The 21,169-nt window shown below is 59.8% G+C and overlaps 1 protein-coding gene across 1 annotated transcript in view; it reads left to right on the top strand.

The window, feature by feature from the left end:
* Positions 1–1,838: 1,838 nt before the first annotated feature.
* The window catches only part of SLC12A7 (solute carrier family 12 member 7), a 58,910-nt gene continuing 39,579 nt past the window's right edge, over positions 1,839–21,169 (top strand). Inside the window, exon 1 of the mRNA XM_063085456.1 lies at positions 1,839–1,962. Within this exon, the coding sequence (XP_062941526.1) occupies positions 1,839–1,962 (124 nt within the window). The remainder of the gene's footprint in view (positions 1,963–21,169) is intronic.

Raw genomic sequence — 21,169 nt, 5'->3', positions numbered from 1 at the left:
GCCTCATGTAAGATCTGCAATTTAAACAGGAGGGGGCAGCGACCCAGCCTCTGGTCTCGGCCAGTCCATGCACCTGCCCAGGGACCTGAACCCCTGGGCCTTGGTTTCCTCCTCTGTAAAATGAAGAAGCTGGACCCGAAGCGAGCCCTGGCCCTGGCTGCAGGCCATCTGGCCAGACCCTCTGAGGACCCATGATCACCAGGTGTTGGGGGTGCTGAGGAGCTTGCACGGGCTCTGTAGTTCTGCTGCTCGTTACTGAATAGGGGCCTGATCTATTTCCCAGGGAAGCTTTTGTGCTCTCTTCTTGAGCTCTGCCTAATAAAACTGCACTCTTCCAACTGGGGCAATGCCTTTGGGAGGCACTGAGGGCTGAATTTGCAGAAGCTCTTGTTGTGATAAAGGTTTGCCCAGCTCCCCAGGTGGCATTCGCTGTAACAGACCCCACTGAGCACGTCTGTTCTCACCTCCCCCCAGGACCCAGAGCAACACCCAGATCTTTTCAGCAAAGCCGGCCCCCCAACCCAGGAAGGACTCCTGGAAACCATTTTATCTTTTGCAGAGGTGGCCGTTTTCCACCCTCCCTCTTTGCTGACCTGGAGAAGCCCCTAACAGCCACCTGAAGCCACCTGAAGCTCTGACCACCTGAGGCTCCAACCTCCCTTTCGTGGTGCTGGACAGAGGAACATCCCCGGAGGGATCCGGACCACCCTAGGGTGCTATTTGCCTTTCATTGAAAATAGCTGTTCTGGGGTTTTCATACTGCTAGGTTATCGACAGTGCAGGGCCCCTATCATCCCACAGCCTGGAGATCATCACTAGGCTCCGTTGCCTTTTTTTTTTTTTTTTAAATCTTTTTCGTGACCGCCACTCAGCCAGTGAGTGCACCGGCCATTCCTAAATAGGATCCGGACCCGGACGGGAACGTCCCTGCGCTCCCAGCGCCGCACTCTCCCGAGTGCGCCACGGGGTCCGCCCGCCTTTTAAGTTCCTATGAACACACGTTCCTAGCATGGTAGGGCCATTCTGACTTCTCCATGTGAGGATAGGCTGTGACCGTCTTTGCCCACACCACCTGCATTCGCTTCACTGCTGTAAAGCGGTTTGGGGACTATTCGTTGCACCTGTGTGCTGTCACATTTTAGATCAGTTTCCTGTCGATGGACATCCGGTTGTCCCCAGTCATTAACCAGCCTCCGTTGAGAAATGTGCCAGGTGCTGGGGCTTCCCAGCACCACCCTGCAAGCTTCTCTGGTATGGGGCGTCCCCAGATCACCGCCCAGTGGGGTCTGGAAAGGCTCATCACCCAAGGAGGGGAAGAGAGGGCTCCCCAGGGTAGGGGTCACGGGGCACTCGCCTGAGCTGGTGCGGATGGGCCTGGGGCCCTCGCTGGGCAGGACCCATCTCAGAGCCCTGGGGACCACGCCTCAGAGGACCCGTCCCCCAGGCTCAGCAGGGCTCCTTCCGCGGGAAGCGCCCGGCTCGGCCACGCTGGTGAGGCCGGAGCCAGGCCCGACCCCGGACCGTTCGGGGAGCCGGAGCCCCGCTGGCCAGCGCGGGTCCGGGCCTCCGAGCGGGCGGGGTGCGCCGACGGCGCGGGCCCGGGGGAGCGGGGACGCCGGGCGGGCGGGTGGGGCTGGGGGTGGGGACCCTGGAGGAGCCGCCCCGCCCGCCGCGGGCCAACTTTTCCCGGGCCGCGGGGGCGGGCAGGTGAGGTCACGTGGCCCGGGCGGGGCGGGGCGGTCGGGGTGGCCCGCGCGGACCCCGCCCCTGCGCCCGAGTCCGGCGGCGGCGCGGCGGGAGCGGGGCCGGAGCGGCCGGAGCGGCGGAGCGCGCGAGCCATGCCCACGAACTTCACCGTGGTGCCCGTGGAGGCGCGCGCCGACGGCGGCGGGGACGAGGCGGCCGAGCGGACGGACGCGCCCGGAGTCCCCCAGGGCCCCGAGTCCGGCGGCCCCAGCCCGGGTGAGCGCGGCCGCACCTGCCCCCGGACAAAGGCGAGGCTCCTCCTGCCGGCGCGGCCCGCCCAGCTCTACGGCCCCGGGGCGGCCGGGAGCGGAAGGGGGACCCGGCGGGCAGGGCGACCGTGGGGGGGACCCGGCGGGCAGGGCGACCGTGGGGGGGACCCGGCGGGCAGGCGACCGTGGGGGGGACCCGAGCGGGCAGGCGACCGTGGGGGGGGGACCCGAGCGGGCAGGCGACCGTGGGGGGGACCCGAGCGGGCAGGCGACCGTGGGGGGGGGACCCGAGCGGGCAGGGCGACCGTGGGGGGGACCCGGCGGGCAGGCGACCGTGGGGGGGGGGACCCGGCGGGCAGGCGACCGTGGGGGGGACCCGGCGGGCAGGGCGACCGTGGGGGTGGACCCGGCGGGCAGGGCGGCCGGAGGGGGGGACCCGAGCGGGCAGGGCGGCCGTGGGGGGGCGACCAGGGCGGGCAGGGCGACCGTAGGGGGGCCTGGGAGGGGAAGGGGGCGACCCGGGCCGGCGGGGGTTGACCAGGCCCGGAGAGGCAGGGCCCAGCGGGGGGCGTGGGCTGCTGCATTTTCCGCTCCGGTCCCTCTCGCCGGTCGGCTCCTCTCCACCCACCCCCTCCCGGTCTGCTGCCCCCCCAGTCCCCTGGACGGCCGCCCCGCAGGGGCCCGGCAGAGTGGGGACCGGAAGCGCGTGCTCTGTCGCGAGTCGCGTGGGACCGGGCAGGGGCTGTGCGCGCTGCTGGAGGTAGCTGTGGGCGCCGGGGGAGGAGACGCTCGCTCTCGGGCATCCCCAGGCCCTTGGTGGCACCTGGCGGGCAGGGTGGGGCGGAGACCCCCAGGGCGGCCTGGCGCGGTGTCTTCTGCTCCCCCCGAGGGACCGGGACCGAGGGCCGCCGTCAGATAAGCCCGCGCGGGCGGGATCCCAGCTCTGCCTCCGCCTGACCTTGGACGAGCTGAACCTCCCGTGGGGTCATCAGCAGGAAGGACGGCGGTCCAGGGGGACGGGGATGGGGCTGCTGTCCTAGAGCCGGGCAGGGCCGGTGTCCTTGCCCCTCCTTGTCGCTGGAATCCGGAGGGCTCTGGCACTTTCACTTTCTCGGGGCGGGATGGGTTTGGGAAGGGAGTCCCTCCAGCCCTTTTCCTCCATCCCGGCCCCACATCCCAGCCCCCTGCTGCTGACAGCGGGTCACCTTGGGCAAGCTGCTTAATCTCTGGTCTCAGCTCCCCTCTAAGAACTGGAGCCCAAGGGGCCCTTCTTCCGGGGTTGCTGAGAAAGAGAAAGGACCCGGTGTCACACCCGCACCCGCGGGCCTGCCCCGCACATGCCCGGCCTCTCTCACCCTGCAGCCCTCAGGCTCCCCGCTCCAGGGAGAGGTCAGTCGAGGGTCAGGTCCTGTGGCTGAGCCCCAGATCCTTTGTAGCCCACTGACTGCTCGGGCAGTTTTGGAAGCCTGCGGACAGTCACAGGTCATTGACTTGGCGGTGAAGGCGCTGGCCTGCTGTGTGATTCAGGGTCCCGCCTGCCTCTCTTGGGAGACCCTTCCCTTGGGGTGAGGAGCAGCCCAGATTCTTTTTCTTTTTTTTTTTTTTTTTTAATAGATGACCGGTAAGGGGATCTTAACCCTTGACTTGGTGTTGTCAGCACCACGCTCAGCCAGTGAGCGAACCGGCCATCCGTATATGGGATCCGAACCCGGGGCCTTGGTGTTATCAGCACCGCACTCTCCCGAGTGAGCCACGGGCCGGCCCGCCAGATTCTTTTTCGCAGAGAGAACACCTGGGTATGTTAAAACCAGGTGAGACAGGAAGGGGAACGCAAGTTCAGCTGGGTGGTTCTGGGCATCGGGCGGGCCGCTCTGGCTGGGGGCTCCTGGAGCGAGCCTCAGTTGCCCTGCGCACCCGGGTGTCCGGCTGGTGCCTGCTCTGGGCAGACCCCGTTCCCTTTCTCTCCAGACCTTGAGTGTCATCTGTTTTAAGCCAGAGGTAGTTTCCCACCTGCTCATTTCCTTGTGCCTCTCACTCTTGGGCTCTCAAGCGGCCCCCCTGGACCTGGCTGCGAGGAGTCGGGCACAGTTACGTCAGATGCGGCTTCCAGCAGGGTGTGTGTCTCACCCGGCAGCTGGTGGGCTGGGGTCCAGAGACTTTTCCTCTCTGCCTGCTTTCCCACTGCCGCCAAGGGCCTGTCAGGAATCCGGTGTGCCTGCACCAGCCCGGATGAGCAGGAGGGGAGCGCCAGGCATGGCTGGGGTCTGAGCTGCACATGGAGCTGTAGCTGAGCGGGGGTGCAACTAGCAGCTGGGACTGGGCGGCTTGTGCTGGACGCTCTTCACGTTGCTGTAGGAAGGGTCGTTGGAAACTCAACCTGCTTTGTGGTTATGGACCAATGTGTCTGATTTTAATGTGAGCTGCCACACTGTGGTGTGTGTGGCAGTCTCTGTGGTGCCCCATGACCAGGGGCCGGCCTGGGGAAGGGGCGCTAACTTTGCCTTTTGGAGGGAAAGTCCTGCAAAAGCCAGAAAAAGCCAGGCTGGAGCCCCTTCCGAAGGCCTGCTGCGTAGGGTCCACTCTGCGTGGTCACAGGTCAGGGTCCCACCTGCCCAGTCATGAAGTCGCCAGCATGTATCCAAGTTCTTTCCCAACACCCTCGCGGATGCCCTGAACAGTCTGTGGAGGTGTCCAGGTCTTTGGGTAGTCTCCTGGGGCAATAGTGGAGCAAGTTTGTGACACCCCGGGAGGTGTTCCTAGGGACAGGCGGTGTCAGGCTGTTTCGGAAACAGGCTTCCTGGCTCCCCACAAGAGCAGTGGGACTTGGGGACCAGAATGTGGGTGGTGGTTGGTGCAAGGGGAAGGAGGGGCAGGCACTCCTACAGACCACCTGGTTCGACCCAGGTCTGCCCCTCCTGGCTGTGAGGGGCCTCCTGACCTGTGTCAGCAGAGCGGGAAGGAGCCAAAACATCCTCTGGGCCCCCTGAAGCCACCCATGCTAACCCCACCGGATCCCTTACAAGAGGCCTGTAAGCCTTGGCCTTGAACTGTCCCTGCTGCCTTGACCCCCAGGCCTTCACCTCATGGGTGCCTGTGTGTTTTATGGAGCCCTTGGCCCTCCTGAGAGTGAGTCTGTTGGGCAGAGGGGAGGGACTGGTGTGGCAAGTGGAGGGGCACGTTCCTTCCCCTGTTTCCCAGCCTCTGCTTACACCCATGTGGCGTGCCCTGCGAGGCGCCTTCTGAGGGGCGTGTGTCTGGAGTGACGGGGTCTCCTCCCCAGGATGGGCACCATGCCCCTCAGCACTCGAACATTTTATTTTGATGTGAGATTTCTCGATTTGAAGTGAAATGACACGTCAATTCTAGGTAGAGGTGGCGTCGAGGTGGAGAAGACGCCGTGCTTGGGGTGGGCGACCTCTATTCCGACTTCAGAGTAGAGCGGGTTGTGTAACTGACTTGGTGGATCCCACCCTCTCCCTAGCTGTGCAAGTGTGTCTGGAGGCCTGGGGACCCTGTGGGAGGCGGTGGGGATGGTGTGGGGTGGGAGGGCTGGCAGGTCCCCTTTGAGCTTCCACCCTGGGAGTGGGGTGACTGCAGGTGGGCTCGCTGTCCGGGCAGCTTCTCTTGCAGCTTCCTCTGTGTGGCTGGTGTCCTCTTTCAGATTCCTTTCCATGATCTCATGCTGAGCCCATGGTGGTCCCTGGGGTCTTCTGGTCTACCTCTCGTGGTGACCAGTCCCCAGGTACACTGACTGAGGCAGTCCTGGGCCACGTTTGTCCAGTGGGGTGTTCACTGCAGGCGGGGTGGTGGGCGATGCCCTGGGCTACCCTCGCGGGACTGCCACCACCAGGACAGTGAGACGGTGGATGTTGTGTGCCTGCCAAGTAAGTGTCGGGCTCACCTTTGGGCCAGGGGATTCAGGGAGCAGCACAGTTAAGATGGGGAACAAGGACAGGGGTTTCAGGTTCTATCCTGACTAGCAAGGACAGGAGGCGGTAGCTCCCATGCAGTTTCAGGACAGTTCCAGTCCAGTTTCAGGACAGTTGCAGCAGGGGAAGGGGCGCCTTCTCCAACACGAGCCAGGCAGCAGACAGCACCTCCTTACCGGGAATCCTTGTGGTGCGTCTTGGGGCCGTGGATGTCATTTATGGCGATTGCTGATATTTAATGTGTGTCAGGGGCCAGGGAAGGTGACAAAAGATGTGTACTAGATTCCCTTTCAAAAACCAAAAGAAACAAAAGATACACACAAAACCCCCAGTGCAGCTGCTGGAAATTCAGGCCTGTTGCCGTTGCCTCCTCCTGCCTGTGATGTCCTCAGAAATCTAGTGGCTGAGTGTGAAGTCACCCTGCTGAGCCCATGTGGGCTCCGTGCGTGTATGTGTGTGTGTACGCCATGGGGGGTTGAGAGGGCTTGGGGGTCCCTCCCCAGCAGAGGGTCACATGGTGTTGGTGTTGCCTAGTCCAGAGTGGCTGGAGGCTGCCTCCACCAAGGGTCCAGGGTAGCATGGAGGGGGTGGTGACACCTCTGCCCCCGCCGGGTCTGAAATCTGCTCCCAGCTCGTGGGCCTTCGGTCAGTGTGAGGGGCCTTTGCCTTTTGGACCCAGATCCATGGTTTCCTCTTCTGGAACATTCCCCAGGCCTCCAATCTTGATGCTGTGCTGGGGTGGGCATTGGAGCTGTGAGTGCTCGTGGTGGTGGTCGCTACTCTAAGGGAGGTTTCTGGGGTGGGTTTGGGTCTGATGGAGGGGCCTGAGGATCCAGGCAGACCAGGGCCCACTGGGCATTGGTTACCGGGGCCATTGTTCGATCTGCAAGGATTGTCTGCCAAGGTTGCGACTGTCTTGGGCCTGGGGTGCAGCCATGAACAAGGTCTCCACCCTGGTCCTGAGGTACATGGGGAGTGAGTTCTGTGGGGAGAGGGAGCAGAATAGGGAGGGGGCTGGAGTTGGGGTGAGACAGGGAAGCTGGGGACAGTGGGGCTGGCAGAGAGAGTGCTGGGTGGGCTCTGAGCAGAGATCTGCAGGACTCACTGGTGGGGAAGAGGATGGGCAGTTGCCTCCCAGAAGCGAAGCATTGCGGCCCCAGTGGTGCTTGTGGGGTGCGCCTGGCCCTTGCTGGAGGCGCCACGGGATGAGTCAGGGCTGCCACCATGGGACACTGAGGTGGCCGAGGGGACTTCCCCAGGAAAGGCAGCCTGGAACTGGCTGGGCAGAGCCACCCTGCCAGGCAGGGCTTCAGCTGCAAGAGTGCGGGTGTGGGGGCCCAGGGCAGACCCCAGCAGACGGAGGCCGTGCCCTCCATGGGGCTCTGGGAAGGGGAGATCTCGCTTCGAGGGAAGGAGCAGGGTGCGGGCATCACCGGGCTTGGGTGCAGAGTTGTCACTATGCTGTGTGTCTATAGTGTGGTAACCCACCTCTCTGTGCCGGGCCGCTCTTTGGAGTCAGGTGGGCTCCAGTACTTGACCCCAGCTGTCCCCTACCGAGAGCTGTGCAGCCTACTCAGTGCCCTTCCAACAGTCGGGATTGGCGTTAGGAAAGAGGCGTGCAAGAGGGCGAGCTGCTTTGTCCAGGGCACGGAGCTGGTCAGGGCCAAGGCCACAGGGCAGCGTGGGGTGGTGGCTGGCTTAGGGGTCCTCGACTACTCGGTAAATATCACAGATCTCACCAAGGCTGGCAGGAATGGACCAGAGGTGAGCCTTGCGGTGAGGTAGGGGCTGTCTTTCCTTTCTCCTGGCGGTGAGGTGGGCGTGGGGCAGTGCCACCTCTGTTGGGTCCTCTGCCTGTTGGATGCACGGCCACAGTCTTGAGCAGCTTCTGGACCTGACCTGAGGGCTCCCGAGCACCCAGGCTCTTGCATCTGGGGACAGGTGACCTTGGGCCAGGACACCTTCCATGGCTGCTATCCTCAGGCCCTGCAAAGCATGGCTCACGCTGACTGTGGCACAGCCGAACGCAGCAGCAGGATGGTGGTCAGGCCCAGGCGGTACCCCAGCAATGACGGCCGAGTAAGCTGGTGTTAATCGTGTCTATGCTGCCTTCTGCCCAGGCTGCCCAGGGGTCTCCTGGAATCACCCCTGTTGGAATGTGAATTTTGTAAGCACCTCGAGGGCAAAACATGGTGTTCTATGTTAAGTATTGACTGCAAGTCATGACCTTGGAGCCACTTTGTCGTGACGCGAGGCCAGGGTGACAGTCTGGGGCCAGTGGGACCTGGGAGTGGGCAGCACTCGGGAAAGGCCGAGCTGGTCTCCCGGCAGTGGGCTGGGGCTGGGCGGAGCCAGCTTCGTGAGCAGGGCCCTGGCCCTGGGAGGCCTGGTGTGCTCGGGGGTGCTGAAGTGGTGCCACGGGCAGAGTGCAAAGGGTTAATGCCCTTCCTTTATGAGAAAGAGGAAAACCCCCACTTCAGAGTGGAGATCTGGTCTGTGTGGATAAGCTCCAGCTTCAGCACAGCGGAGCCAGACCGTTAGGTCAGAGCCAGACCGTGAGGTGGCCCGGCTGTCAGGCCTGTCCACGTCCCAGCTAACCTGTCCATGGCTGTGGTGCTTTGGGGGTCCTTGACTCTTACGCCAGGAGTGCCGTTGTGCAGGCCCCAACCAGGGGTCCCCATGTCTGGGGGCGCTTGTGCTGCTGCTGCCAGAGCATTTGGGGTCTGGGGGCATGTGTGAGGGGCCCAGAGCCTGGCTGGCCGATGGGTTCTGTTTCCTCTTCTCTCCTTGGGCGGTTTCTTTTTGAGAAAACAGTTGGGGGAGGAGAGAGCCTTTTCTGAACCACGTGGGCCTGGGGTGGTGTGTTATGATCGTTGAACTCCTGTGGTCTAAGGGGTTTTCAGGCAGCACCTCATGCCTGCCTGGTGGCAGGACTCAGCACTGTGGGAAGCCGTCTGTGGGAGTCAGGGCAGCAAGTCCCACCCCAGCCTTTGTTTACTGTGCAGTCAGAAGCTTCCGGTTCTGTGCTGCTGCAGCCTGAGGCTGAGGACACCCATGTCCTGGGCATGTGACTGCCTGAGCCTCCACGCAGGGTCGTGCGAGGTTGTGGGGAGGATGTGGAAACGTGCTCCAGCGTTGTCTCTCTGTGCCTCAGTTTCTCCCACCGGGAGCCGTCCGTCACAAAGGGGGCCATGACCTCTCGTCTCTTTGGCTCTGTCTGTGGGGCTTCGGCGCCAGCAGGTCGGGCCTCGGCCCTCAGGGAGGCTCAGAGCAGCCTTGGCAGTCGCTGGGGAGGGACTAAGTGGAGTGGAGATCAGAGGCGGGAACCACGCCAGGCTGCTCTAGGGTTTCCCTTCACCTCACCGGGGTCCTGACCACAGCCAGATGGGGCCGTAACATGAGCCGCCCCGGGAGGGCCCCTCAGATGCTGGGGTGTGGGAGCTGGTGCAGGCAGGGGGCCCAGCTCCCCACCCACATGCCCACTGCCCCTGCATGGCTTGATGGCCACTCTGGCCTTTGAGGTGGGGGGAGTTGGACCAGGTCCAGCACCAGCCATGTGACAAAGCGGGTGTCGGAAAGTGACTTCCCTGAGGCCGCCTTTCCCATGAGGGGGCATGTCCTTTGGACGGAAAGTCCCAGAACCACACTCTGCTTGTGAAGCTTGCAGAGCGATATCCCGTAGATAGCGGTGTCCTGTAGATGCCATGTGTCCTGGGGCCCTGCCCCACTGGGTTGCACAGTCTGGGGGCCACGTGTGTGAGCATGTGTGTGTGTTGCTGTGCATGTGTGCAAGCATGTGTGCATGCGTGTGTTGCTGTGTACGTGGGTGTTGCTGTGCATGCTTGCAAGCATGTGTACATGCGTGTGTTGCTGTGTATGTGTGTGTGTGTGAGAGTGTACATGTATGGGTATGCATACGTGCTTGTGATTGTTGAGTGTGGTGTAGTGAGGTGAATGTGCGTGTGTGAGTGAGGTGAGCGTGTGTGCTTGTGCATGTCTGTGTGGATGTGCATGACACACGTGAGCGTGTGGGTGTGCGTGTGTGTTGGCATGTCTGTCGCTGGGACTTCCTGGCACACTTGCTTGCTCACAGCATCCATGTTTGTGGCGCTGCCTCCTGAATAGTCGGCGAGTCGGTTTTCTGGACTGAGGCGAGTCAGGTTTTTAGAACTGCCAACGGTGGGGTCTTCTCCCAGACCGTGGGGGCCGAGGACTCTGCGTTGGGGTCATGACAGGTTTGGCAGCCTCAGAGGCGAGTCTCTGGATGTCTCCCATGTGTAGACAGTGGCTGCGTTCCTTCAGCATCTGGAAGCCTTGCCCGATTCCCCCGCCCAGTCCCAGGTGCTGTCAGTGTTTCCCAAGAGAATCTTCACTCCTGTCTACTGTGGGGCCACGTGGGCGCTGCGGGCTGGGGTGGGCGGAGGGAGGCGCCTGTGCTGGTGGGCCTGCCCAGCGCTGCTCTGTGGGCCTTGCTCCTGTGCTCGCGTGCCTGTGGTTTCGGCCCACAGCTGGAGCTTGTCCTAGTGGAGGGGCCCTGTGGAGGGGGACTGAGTGGGGCCCACCTGCCGCTCCAGGCGTCCGAGGTGTACAAAGCATTAGAGTGACCGTGCCCCGGTCTCTGCCTCGGTGCCCAGTCCACAGGACTGGGACAGATGACCCGGCATCCATGGGACACCAGCCTAAAGGAGAGGGTATTGTTTTTGGTGGGGGCTGGGACAAAGGTCATAAGTGCAAAGGAAACAAGATCAGCTTTGCCAACTTCGGAGGTTCACGCGAGCTTGTTGACTCAGCAGTGAGGGTCCCTGGGCTCCGTCTCCCCCTCTGTGAGCCAGGGTGAGAGGGAGGGTTAAGTGGGAGCTGGGGTAAGGTGCTGGAAAGGGGTTGGACCCTCGGCTGCTTCCCTGCAGAGCAGGTGCGCTCTAGAACAATCCTTCACTCTCCTGGAAGCCCGAGATGGGAAAGGCCTGGGTTGATCCTACCCAACTACACTTGTTCCGGCAAGGAACACTCCAGCAAAAATGCCACCAGAGCAGGGTGGCTGTTTGGGGCTGGCGGGTTGTGGGTGCTCTTGTGTCTCAGTATTTGCTCTGTTTTCTCCTCAGAATGCATTGCTGTTAAAAAAAAAAAAGCGTGGGAGCGCTCAGCCTGGAGCCTTTCTGGGTATGGTGGCCTGAATGCAGAATTCTCCCATCAGCTGCGCCCCATGGGGAGTCCCACTGGCCTCGGTTAGCCAGGCTGCCGGATTTTAGGGTGCAAACAGCTACAAAAGGTGGGGGACAAAGGGCAAGGTCTAGGGGTTGTTAGTTGACCTTCAGGGTCCTGGAACCTAAAAACACTTTATCACAGTGCTTAACCACCTCAGAAAGAGCCTGGCCACTGGGAGGTGGCTTCATGGGGGTGTTCCTGGCTCCGGCCTCAGTGGGCTGTCCACTGGAGGCCGAGTGCATGAAGTCACCAGGTGGAGCTCCACTCTGTTGTGCTGCCCGTGGTTCCAGGGGGATTGCCACCTGGGTCCCATGCCAGGCCTCGAGCGCACAACTGGGTCTCCGTGTGACCCAGGTCTGGTCCCCAGTGCTGGTGAGCTTGACAGACTGCGTGCCGTGATGGCAGGAGGGGTGGAGGCTGCTGGACTCTGGTGACCAGGGTCATTATCACAGCCCTAGGTACGTTTCTGGCTCTTGAGTCTTAGGGGTTCCTTTCTGCTCCTACCTTTGGAGCCATTTGGGGAGAATGGTCATAAATCCCAAGTACAAGTTCCAAGCAGGAAGGCGTGTGGGGCAGGAATGTGCTGGCCACTCTTAGAGGAGGAGAGTGTGCCTGGATGTGGGGAGGGTGACGGCAGCCTTGCTGTCTGAAAAAGAGCTGGGGTCTACCCTGGAGGAAGCACTTTCCAGCCCCACAGCTGGGAATAGGGGATCTGACCAGACGTCCCATAGCAGACCACTGCTGGACGGGGTATGGTGTCTGCCCTGCTTAGCTTTTCCTGTGGCCCTGGGCAACCCCAGCTGAATTCCACCTGCCCTGCCATTTGCTCCCTGCTGCCAGGACACCTTCCACATTTGGTCACCTCTTGCGGACAGCTTGTCATGCCTGGATTTGGAAGTGGCCCCTGGAGGAGTCTGCTCCCTACCAGGACTGCACCGTCCCTATCAGGGTGTAACTATTTGCTGAGGACAGAGTACGTTTGCATTTCACAGAGGCACGAGATGGAAGAAAAACAAGTCTAGATGAAGAACAGGAGACTTGAGGTAGCCTATGGGGGGGGTTGGCAGGGAAGGAGGAAGGTGGATTTTCTGCTTGATGGGGTGTTTGAGCCTTGATGGGGCCAGGTGATCAGGGGAATGTGGGGGTCAGGACTTAGCAGATGTACATTTTCTCGCACAGGGGAAGCCACGTCCAGTTTAGTCCAGTGGGCTGTGGTGGAGGACGTGCCCCGCCAGCACCTCCAGTGTCCGGAGAGGCTGCCATGTGCTTTGAGATGCATCAGACCTCGTCTGGACAGCCCGGTGCTCCTTGGGGGTGCACGGACGTCTGTCCACCTTGCTTTCATTGGGTTGTTCTCATAAAAAAATGAAAGGTGGAAACACAGGGGAGGCCTCCTGGCTGGCTCTCCCCTCTGCCTTCCTGGGCAGAGGAGGCCAGCGTTGTTCAGGCCCTCGCACTCCATGTCGCCCTGCGTTGCAGGAGCAGGAGGACTCCGTGGTCTCAGTGGGCCTGCAGGATGCCTAGAGTGCCCTGTTGAGGGCCACGGTCTCTGAGGACAGCTGGGTCTGGTGGTCGCTCACGGAGCAGCTGAAGAAGACTCTGGGTAGATCCGCTGCTGGGACTCTCTGAACCTGAAGGGAGGGACACTGCCCCCACATTGGCACCTCCCCAAACACACTCCTAGACATTGTTAGGATTTCTCTGGTTTCTCCTAATGCTTTCTCTGTCCCAGCACCCCATACAGGATGCCACATGACATTCAGTCGTCCCCTCTCTGAGGTTCCTCTTGGCTGTGACCGTTTCTCAGGCTTTCCCAAATTTTGATGGTCTTGGACAGTTTTGGGCGAGAACTGGTCAGGTGTTTTGGAGAATGTCCCTGAGTTAGGATTTGTCTGATGTTTGCTCTCATGATCAGTCTGGGGCTGTGTGTTTTGGGAGGAAGACCCCTGAAGTCACGTTCCTTTCTCGCCATGCCACATCTGGCCCACGTGTCCCCAGGGCTCTGCTGGCGGGCACTGGCGGGCGTCTCTGGGGTGGAGTCGCTCTTTGCCTTTTTCATACTTTATTCGATGGAGCGCAGCCCATGCTCAGTCCTGCCTCGGCCTTCCCATTTCATCTTTTTTCTTTAAGCAGTGACACTTGTGTTTACTTTGTGTTCAATGTGGTGACAGTTCCCACCATGGTCCCCATTCAACTCTGGGACGGGTGCTGTGCTTTGATAGCCTCTGCCTGAGTGCCCCGAGGCTGTAGCCAGGGTAGTCCAGGGGACCTGGGGCCCCTTGCTGCACGTGCTGCTATGGGCCCATTAAATGTGCATCTTGAAGATGCAGAAAGATTAATGACGGGAGGTGGCTGCCTGTGGCAGAAGGCAGGAGTCTGGCGCAGGAGGCACAAAGGCTCAGGCTCGTGGCTGTGTTCCGGGCACTGATGGCGACAGGGCCAGCAGCTGCCCTCCGCACCACTCCAGCGGCTCCTGTGCATGTTTGGATTCTGATGGGCTGTGTCTGCAGAATTAACCACCTTACGCGCTTTCTTAGACACCACTAAAAATACAAGTGCCAGCGTCCTGGTGCTGCGGGTTACCTTACGCGCTTTCTTAGACACCACTAAAAATACAAGTGCCAGCGTCCTGGTGCTGCGGGTTAGGGACGTTGCGGCAGATGTTTTACGCACATTCTTGAAGTAGTTCCATGGTTCCCTGCGCCCCTGGCTCTGCTCTAAAGGGACGTTCCCTTGTCAGCACCTGGGGTCCTTCCTCTTCTTGGGATGCGTCTGTGGGCTCAGCCTTCTGGTCCCCGGCCCAGGAGACCTCCCCCCTCGAGCGTTGGGACTCCAGGCCTTTGTTGTCCACAGTGGGTCTTCTTGGCTGAAGGATCTTTGTTCTGAAGCTCCACTAGTCACATTTCTCATGATGGAAGGAACCAGAGGAACAGTCACACGTGAGACAGAGCACGGCACAGGGCTTTGGAAGAGACTCGAGGACCGACCTTTTCCTAACTCTCGTCCCCACCCAGCGGCTCTGCAGAACCCAGAAGGTGCCTTTCCTGTCACTCCTGTCTGCGTTCAGGGTGACTGCGTGGCCTTGAGGCCTCCCAAATTTCTGTGCATCTCGGCTTTGGAGGAATCACTGAGATTTCTAAATCAGCCTTTGCTAGTGGCCTGTAGTAAAGGGCAGGCCATTTCCTCTGTAAGGTAAAATGAGCAGGTTTTAAAGAGTATTTCTGTAAATGCGGCAAGTTGAGTGTTTTCAAGCCTTAAATGAGGAGGGGAGTCAGAAGTGGGTTTGTCGGGAGGAGCGAGAGAGGGGAGACGAATTTATTGTTGGGGGGATTGGTATTGTGGTTAATCCTGTGACCTCCTGGCCATAACAGAGATTAAACATCTGACCCACCAGTGGATACTGGCCCGTCCATTAGGGCAGATTAACCTTGGCTGGGGCAGGGCTGTCTCGCTCCTGCCTGGAGACAGCAGGTGACCGTGTCCCACCCTCCCGGCCCGGCTGCTGTGCTGCCTGCCTTAAGTGCTTGGCTGAGGACACCTGATCCGGGCTGTCAGCCCTCCCTTGTCACGCGGTCCCTCCCGCCAGCATCCAGCCCTGTCAGGGCCACTGCTACACTGCACCTGGGGGCTGCCTGCTGGGGAGGGGCACCACCGGGGACCCCCGCCCCAGGAGGACACTGCTGGCCACCTGGCCAGCCTGGTGGGGTTGGAGCTGCCGTCTCCCTTCCCAGCACCTGCACACCAGGCTTTCCTCTGCTCAGGTTTGTCCTGAGATCCTTCCGGTCGTCATGAATGCGCAGAGTGACAAGGAAGGGGATGCCACCCCAGGTGAGTGGCTTTATCCCTGAAACACAGATGGATCTCAGCCAGAGTAGAGCCCGCTGCCCTTCAGAGTGGCCCTGGCAGGACTCATGCCTGGTGACGTGAGTCCAGCCTGGGGGAGCGCAGGGACTCGGCCTGGGTGTGCTGCAGCCCTGCCGCTGTGGGCTCCGCTGCCGTCAGAACCCTCTGTGCGTGCAGAAGGATTAGAAAGGCCGGCGGAAGCGGCCCGGTGATCCTGAGCCTCAGAGAGCCTTCTTTTTAAAATCAAAGCTTCCTTTGTTCAGACTTTGCTTGTAGTACGTCCTTCCTTCTCAGAAAATATGCAAACTAAAATTTGAATGTATTTAGATTTAAAAGAAATTAGGGGATATATGAAAATAAAGAATCATGCAGGTAATATGGTCACAGTGTTTTTGTTTTATGGAGATTTGTGTTGAACCCTCAGGTAGAAGCATTTGGTTTTTAATTAAGGGTCTCTGGAGGCTGGTAGGTGGCCGTGGTGGCGCCCACGGTCTTGGCTGCGGGCAGAGCCCATCTTCCTTTCAGCCCGGCCCCTTTGCTCACGTCTGTCTCCTCGCCCTGTTGTAACCATGACAAGGCACTTCCACGTCCCTCAAGTGGACATCTCCGTCCCCTGGGTACACACGCACTTTTGAAGGCACACGTGATAGGGGCTAAAAGGACACTCTTCTCAAAAATTTCAGAGAAATGTATTCTTTATGACATACTAATGATTGTAGTCATGGCTTAAGACTGTTCGTTGACCAGAGGGGATGGTCACGGTTGGTTACAAACTCAATCTCCAAATTGGAAGGATTTACTCAAATTCTGATGGCCTGTTTGGTGGTTCCTTTGGTTGGTTGTGCATTTCTCCATTTTCTGCACTCGCCATATGTGTTACTTTGACAGGCGGCAACACGGAAAACCAAAGGCATGAGGGTCTCGCTGCTGGTGCCCGTCTGTGCCCCACTGCGCCTGCAGCGCCTGGCTTGCTGTGTGCGGGTAGTTGGTGTATGCGTCCTTCGCATGGTGGCCTCAGGGCTAGAGCCTGGTCTCTGTCCCCTGCATTTACTTTGGGGTCTTCCCTGAGGGCAGACGGCTTGCTGAGTGCTCTTCTAGCTTAAGTGAGCTGTGCTCTGTTTTACCTCACGACTCCCCCAGGTGGCAGTTCAGGGAGCTCCTTTGTCTGTTTTTTGTTCCTTTGGAGTCCTTTTGTCGGGAAGGTGGGTGTTTTCAGTGTCTGACGAATGTTTCATTCTTTCCGAGTGGTCTGAGCCACTGTCGTGGGCATGGAGTGTCTGTGGGAAAGACATTTGTTTCCTTAGGTAAAGTAAACGTGGTTGCTATGTGCCCGTTTCTTCTACTGTGCAACTGGTAGAAGTTTCTGATAAACAGTGGTTTCTTGCAAACAACAGTCCCGTGCTACTAAGGAACCAACCGTGACCAGCTGTGCTTTCCAAATAGACTGTGGTAGGGTGGCCAAGCCATGTCCAGCACTCCTGACTCGGGGACACTTGGTGGCTATGGGGGGCAAAGCCTCCGAGTGCCACCCTTCCCATGTTGGCCGAATCTGCCCTGACTGGTAAAGTGGAGGCCAAAGAGCCAACAACTTTGTCTAGGGTTGTGAACGTGGGGCCGGCCCGTCAGAGGCATGTCTGAAACTCTTGCCTCCACCTCCCTCTCTGGGGCCGCTGGGCTGTGCCGGAGCTTCCTGTGTGGCTGGTGTGAGAAATGCTTTCACCCGTCCAATGCCAAAGGATGGACGTGGGGACATGAGGTACAGCGAAGCGAGACTTTTAATAACAGCCTTGCAAGTCCGGGTTTCTGTGAGTGGGACAGACACACAGAAAAGGGCTGTAGAAAGCAATTTATTCCCTAGTACGCAAGTCCCTGCCCCCACTTCCCCATTGGCTGAGTACTACGGGGTGCACAATCTTCCCGAAAGACACCTAAAGTGTATTAACCCCTTGCAAGGAATTCCTTTGTCTGGGGGCTCAGGACAAGCCACGAAAAAGGCCCACTAAAGCCCTGTGAAGGGAGAAACACCAGGGACTGAAGAAAACAGTGGGGCTAGTAACTGGTCACCATCTCACGCATTGTCTGTTCAGCGACCCTCCAGGAATGGGCTGGACCCGTCAAACAACTTTTGGGCTGGGCCTGAATCCGTTAGAACACCCCCAGCTAAATCATTTCTGAAAATGAATCTCTTAGATTATTCTCTTATAGCTGCTGCCGGCACCGCTGCCGCTGGGCGTCTGCCTTTCGTGCCTTTTAGACAGAGCGTCTGGTCCAGAGATCTTCATTTACTCCAGAAATTGCCGGTGACTGCTGCTTTCTCTAAACAATTGATCATCGTGTCCAGAAAAAGGACACTGAGCAGGAATCCACTTAAAACAGGAAATAATGGGGCAGGGACCTCCACCGGGCCTCCATCTCAGAAGGACACCTCCAGTGGATAGGAAAGATTTCTAGAAGTTCGGTTTTGTTAGGGTGTACTTGTATTTTTCTTTTAACCTAACTTTGACGTAACTTCAGACCAGAAAAGCTGCAGGAAGAGCGTGAAGACTCGTGCGCTCTCTGCCATGTTGCCCAGATGCACTGCCACATGCGCCCCGTCCTGCTCCCTCTGTCCTTCTGTCCCTGTCTCTCTCTCACACTTTTTTCCTGAACTGTTTGAGCATAAGTAGCAGATATGATACACCCGTTACAGGGTATACTTCCTAAAACAAGCCCGTTTTCTCTAAACACCCCCGCGGTGTGGGTAACAATGCCAGGAAGTGAGCGCTGGCATGAGAGAGATGTTAGGTTTCACCAGCTACCCATATGTCCTTTATACGAAGAAAGTCTGGGATCGTGCTCTGTGATCAGTTGTCCTGTCTCCTTCAACCTGGCACTTTCCCCAGGAGCGGGGCTGGTTGTTCTTAGGGTGTCTCTCGGTTTGGATTTGTGTGAGACCTGCTCATGAGGACGCATTGGCAGGAGCCCCACCAATGACGTGTGTCAGGAGCACAGTGCCAGTCGTCCCGTGCCAGTGACATCAGCTTTGGCCCCTGTTGACTCTGCTGAGTGCTGCCCATGTAGCTCACGCCCCGCTCCCCAGGCTTCACCGCTGGCCACTGGCGGCCCCTGCCAAGGGCAGTGGTGGTGGGTTCCTGGTGGGTCTGCACTTCCTTTGCCTCCTCCACCTGATAAGTTGGCATCTGCAGCAAGGAGCCACCGCCTCCTCTTCGACCCCTGTGCTTGTGTCATGGGGACCCATGCTGGGTCAGGGGTCTTTCTGTGATCAGCTGTCTGACGCTCAGGTGGCCTCAGTGGTCACCGGGCCACCTGGCTGCCTTCCGCCGTGTCCCTGTCACTTTCTGAGCACTTCCTTCCTTCAGGCTCGCGGCACGCATCCCCTGCCTAGCCCCGGAGTCACCGTTCCTCCCGGAAGCCCTGAGTGGATGGTGGTGCCAGACGGGTCAGCTGCTCAGGGCACTCCTCACGCTGCCCACCTGGTGCCCACCTCGTGTCTCTCCCTCATTTGTCTCCCCAAAGTATCTTCCTTCTGCTGCTGTTCTCCAGAGCGTGCGTCTGGTTCTCTGGCCTGGCCGCCTTCCAGCTTTGAATGTCTAGGCCCGTGGGTCATGGTGACTCGTGGGCATGGTGTGGTGATGGGGACGCAGGTCCCCCAGGCTGCTCTTCCTGCTCACCCCATATCTCTGCCTGCATCCAGCACCCAGGAGCCTGTGCCCAGCTGCTGCGAGGGCCAGGTCCGAGGGGCTTTGTGCAGAGGGGACAAGTGTCTGCAGTGCCAGGCGGGCCATGAGGAGGTGTTTCTGAGTGCTTCCCCTGCCAGGTCCCCGTGCCCAGGACATCATTACTTTCCCATCACATGAGAGGGTTCCAGGCTGTCTGCAGCAGTGGGTTTGCACCTGGCTGGGGCAGCTGGAGCCTTGACGGTTACAGCCTCCAGGGAGCAGGAGATGCCTCCCTTTTGGGGATGGGACCAGTGCTGGCCCAGCTGAGGGGACCCTGAGCCGTGTGGCCACTGTGGGTTGTGCTTGGAGGGATGGCTGGGACACTGGACTGAGCTGCTGCTGGGAGCTTCCCCAGGAGACGTGGTTGGGGTCTTGCTACAGGTGCCCCATCAGTGTGCCACGTGGCAGTGGATGGGCAGACACTGGGGGGACGGGCACCTGGCTGGGAACCCATGGTTTCCCTTGCTCTGATGTGGGTCGTAAAGGAATCTTGCGGTCAGACCTAGGTCCTCATGAGGGTCCCGATGGGGTCACACATTGAGGTGCTTTAGTTCACAACTTAGGGACCTCGTAGGCGGCACCCATGGGCAGCGCAAGACTTCAGTGATGGCTGCCGCTGCTTCGGAGGTCCAGGCTCCCGTGGATATGCTGCTCCTGGGACAGGGCCCTGTTTTCTCTCTCCCCTTTCACGCAGCGACTGCAGACACATCAGGACCTGTGAGTGAAAACAGTGCATTGCAGAGCAGTAGGCCTGTATGGTCCTGCGGGCTCCACTTTCCAGCACCCTTGAAATGTGGCCCCTTAGAGAGGAGTAGCCACAGACGCCACCCGCCCCAGACGGTGCCGGACTCAGATGGTGCCGAATTCAGGCGGTGCCCACCCCGGACAGTGCCTGCCACTGAGTGTGTCTGCCTCAGGTGGTGCCCACTGCAGACAGTGCCCATTGCTGGCCTTGATGAAATGGGGTGAGGGCCCCTGCTCATCCTGCCCAGGCCTGCCCTGGTCACACCTGTGTCCTGCCTGTGCCATTTCCTCTGGTCCTTTGCCGTCCCCTGTCCATTGAGTGTAGGGCCTGGGCCGGGCGAGGTAGGAGGCCACTGCTTGAAGATGGGCCAGGTGCCGCCACGGGAGCACTGCAGCTGGTCGTTCACCAGCCCACGGGACATCGGGTGGGTACAGCTCTGATATGTGCTCAGGGCAAACTTTAGCTCACAAGCGTGCACGTTTGTGCATGCTCAGGTGCCCATGTGTACATGTGTGTGTGCACACATGTGTCCATGCACGTGTGCGCATGGGTCTGCAGACCCTGCCTCTACCCTCTTCCAAGCCCTCAGGTAAAGGACCCAGCCCACATGTTAAGTTCCACATGGAGGGGAACAAGGCTTTTTGCAAAGTATGACGCAGATGAGTGCTAGAGAAACGCAGGGAAGGACGGCGCAGGCCTGCTTTTGCTACCGGAGCTGTTCAGAGCAAGATCCCAGGCAGACGGCCTGCACCTCAGCAGCAGCTCCTGAGGGCCACGGCAGCCTCTCATCCAGCACTTCTGGGCTGAGCACTCTGCCCTGAGCTGGAACTCGGCAGAGAGAAGCAAGCTGTGTAGCTTTCATGGGAGGGGCTGCCCAGATGGGGTGTTGAGAGGCCGTGGGTGGTGGTGGGCCCGCGCCTGCCTGTCTAATTGCTCAGAGGTCCTGGCACCCGTGGCTGGAGCTGGTGGGGTGTGAGCCCCACGGGGGTGCTAGGTTGAGCTCAGGGCAGGGTGGGGCCTTGTCACATTCCTCAGGGGGTCCGCAGGGCCCCCACACTGTCAGACACTGCAGAGAGGTATACCGTGGCCGTGTCCTCACCCACTACCCCAGCCCGTGAGCTCTTGGCACCATGGTCTCTGCAGCTCCATTCCCCAAGGACCCTGCGGAAGAGGTGGGATGTGAGGGCCTTGGTATGAGGGGGTCTCGGGATGGTGGGGCAGGCATGGGGAGGTTGGCGGGTGAAGGGCAGAGGGAGACCAGGGACAACCCCAGGGACCCGCAGTGGGGGCATCTGGGTGGGCCCCTCAGAGGAAGCGCAGACAGCGTGATGCAGGCCCCGGCGGCCGTGCTTTTCCTCCGCTTTAGGTGGGGGATGTGTGATCAGGCCCCATGTTGCTGGGACCTAGGCGTGAGCGTGGTGTAGCTACTTGCGGCTGGTCATGACCTGGCCCTGGGCAGGCTTGATTGTGCGAGTTGGTGACCTGGGGCCTGGGCCCACCCTCCTCCTGGGATGGGTCTGAGGTGGATCCCAGTGTCAGGGGGACCTGTAAGCTGGGTTCTGACGGATGGGGGATTACAGTAAGGCCGCCGTAATCCATCAGGATTTGGGGGATTTGAAACTCAAAGCTGCCATCAAAACAGTGAAACTGCCGCCTGCTCAGTCCACAAGCGCTTCACAGCACTCAAAGTTACAGCTGGTCTGCAGGGGGAGCCGCGGGGTTTTTAAGGCACCTGTCCTCAGATGTTTCAGTGGAGCAGGAAGAGTTGTGGGA

Source organism: Cynocephalus volans, chromosome 2 (assembly GCF_027409185.1).
Source record: "Cynocephalus volans isolate mCynVol1 chromosome 2, mCynVol1.pri, whole genome shotgun sequence".
Lineage (NCBI taxonomy): Eukaryota > Metazoa > Chordata > Mammalia > Dermoptera > Cynocephalidae > Cynocephalus > Cynocephalus volans.
This window is presented reverse-complemented; position numbering and strand designations above follow the sequence as displayed.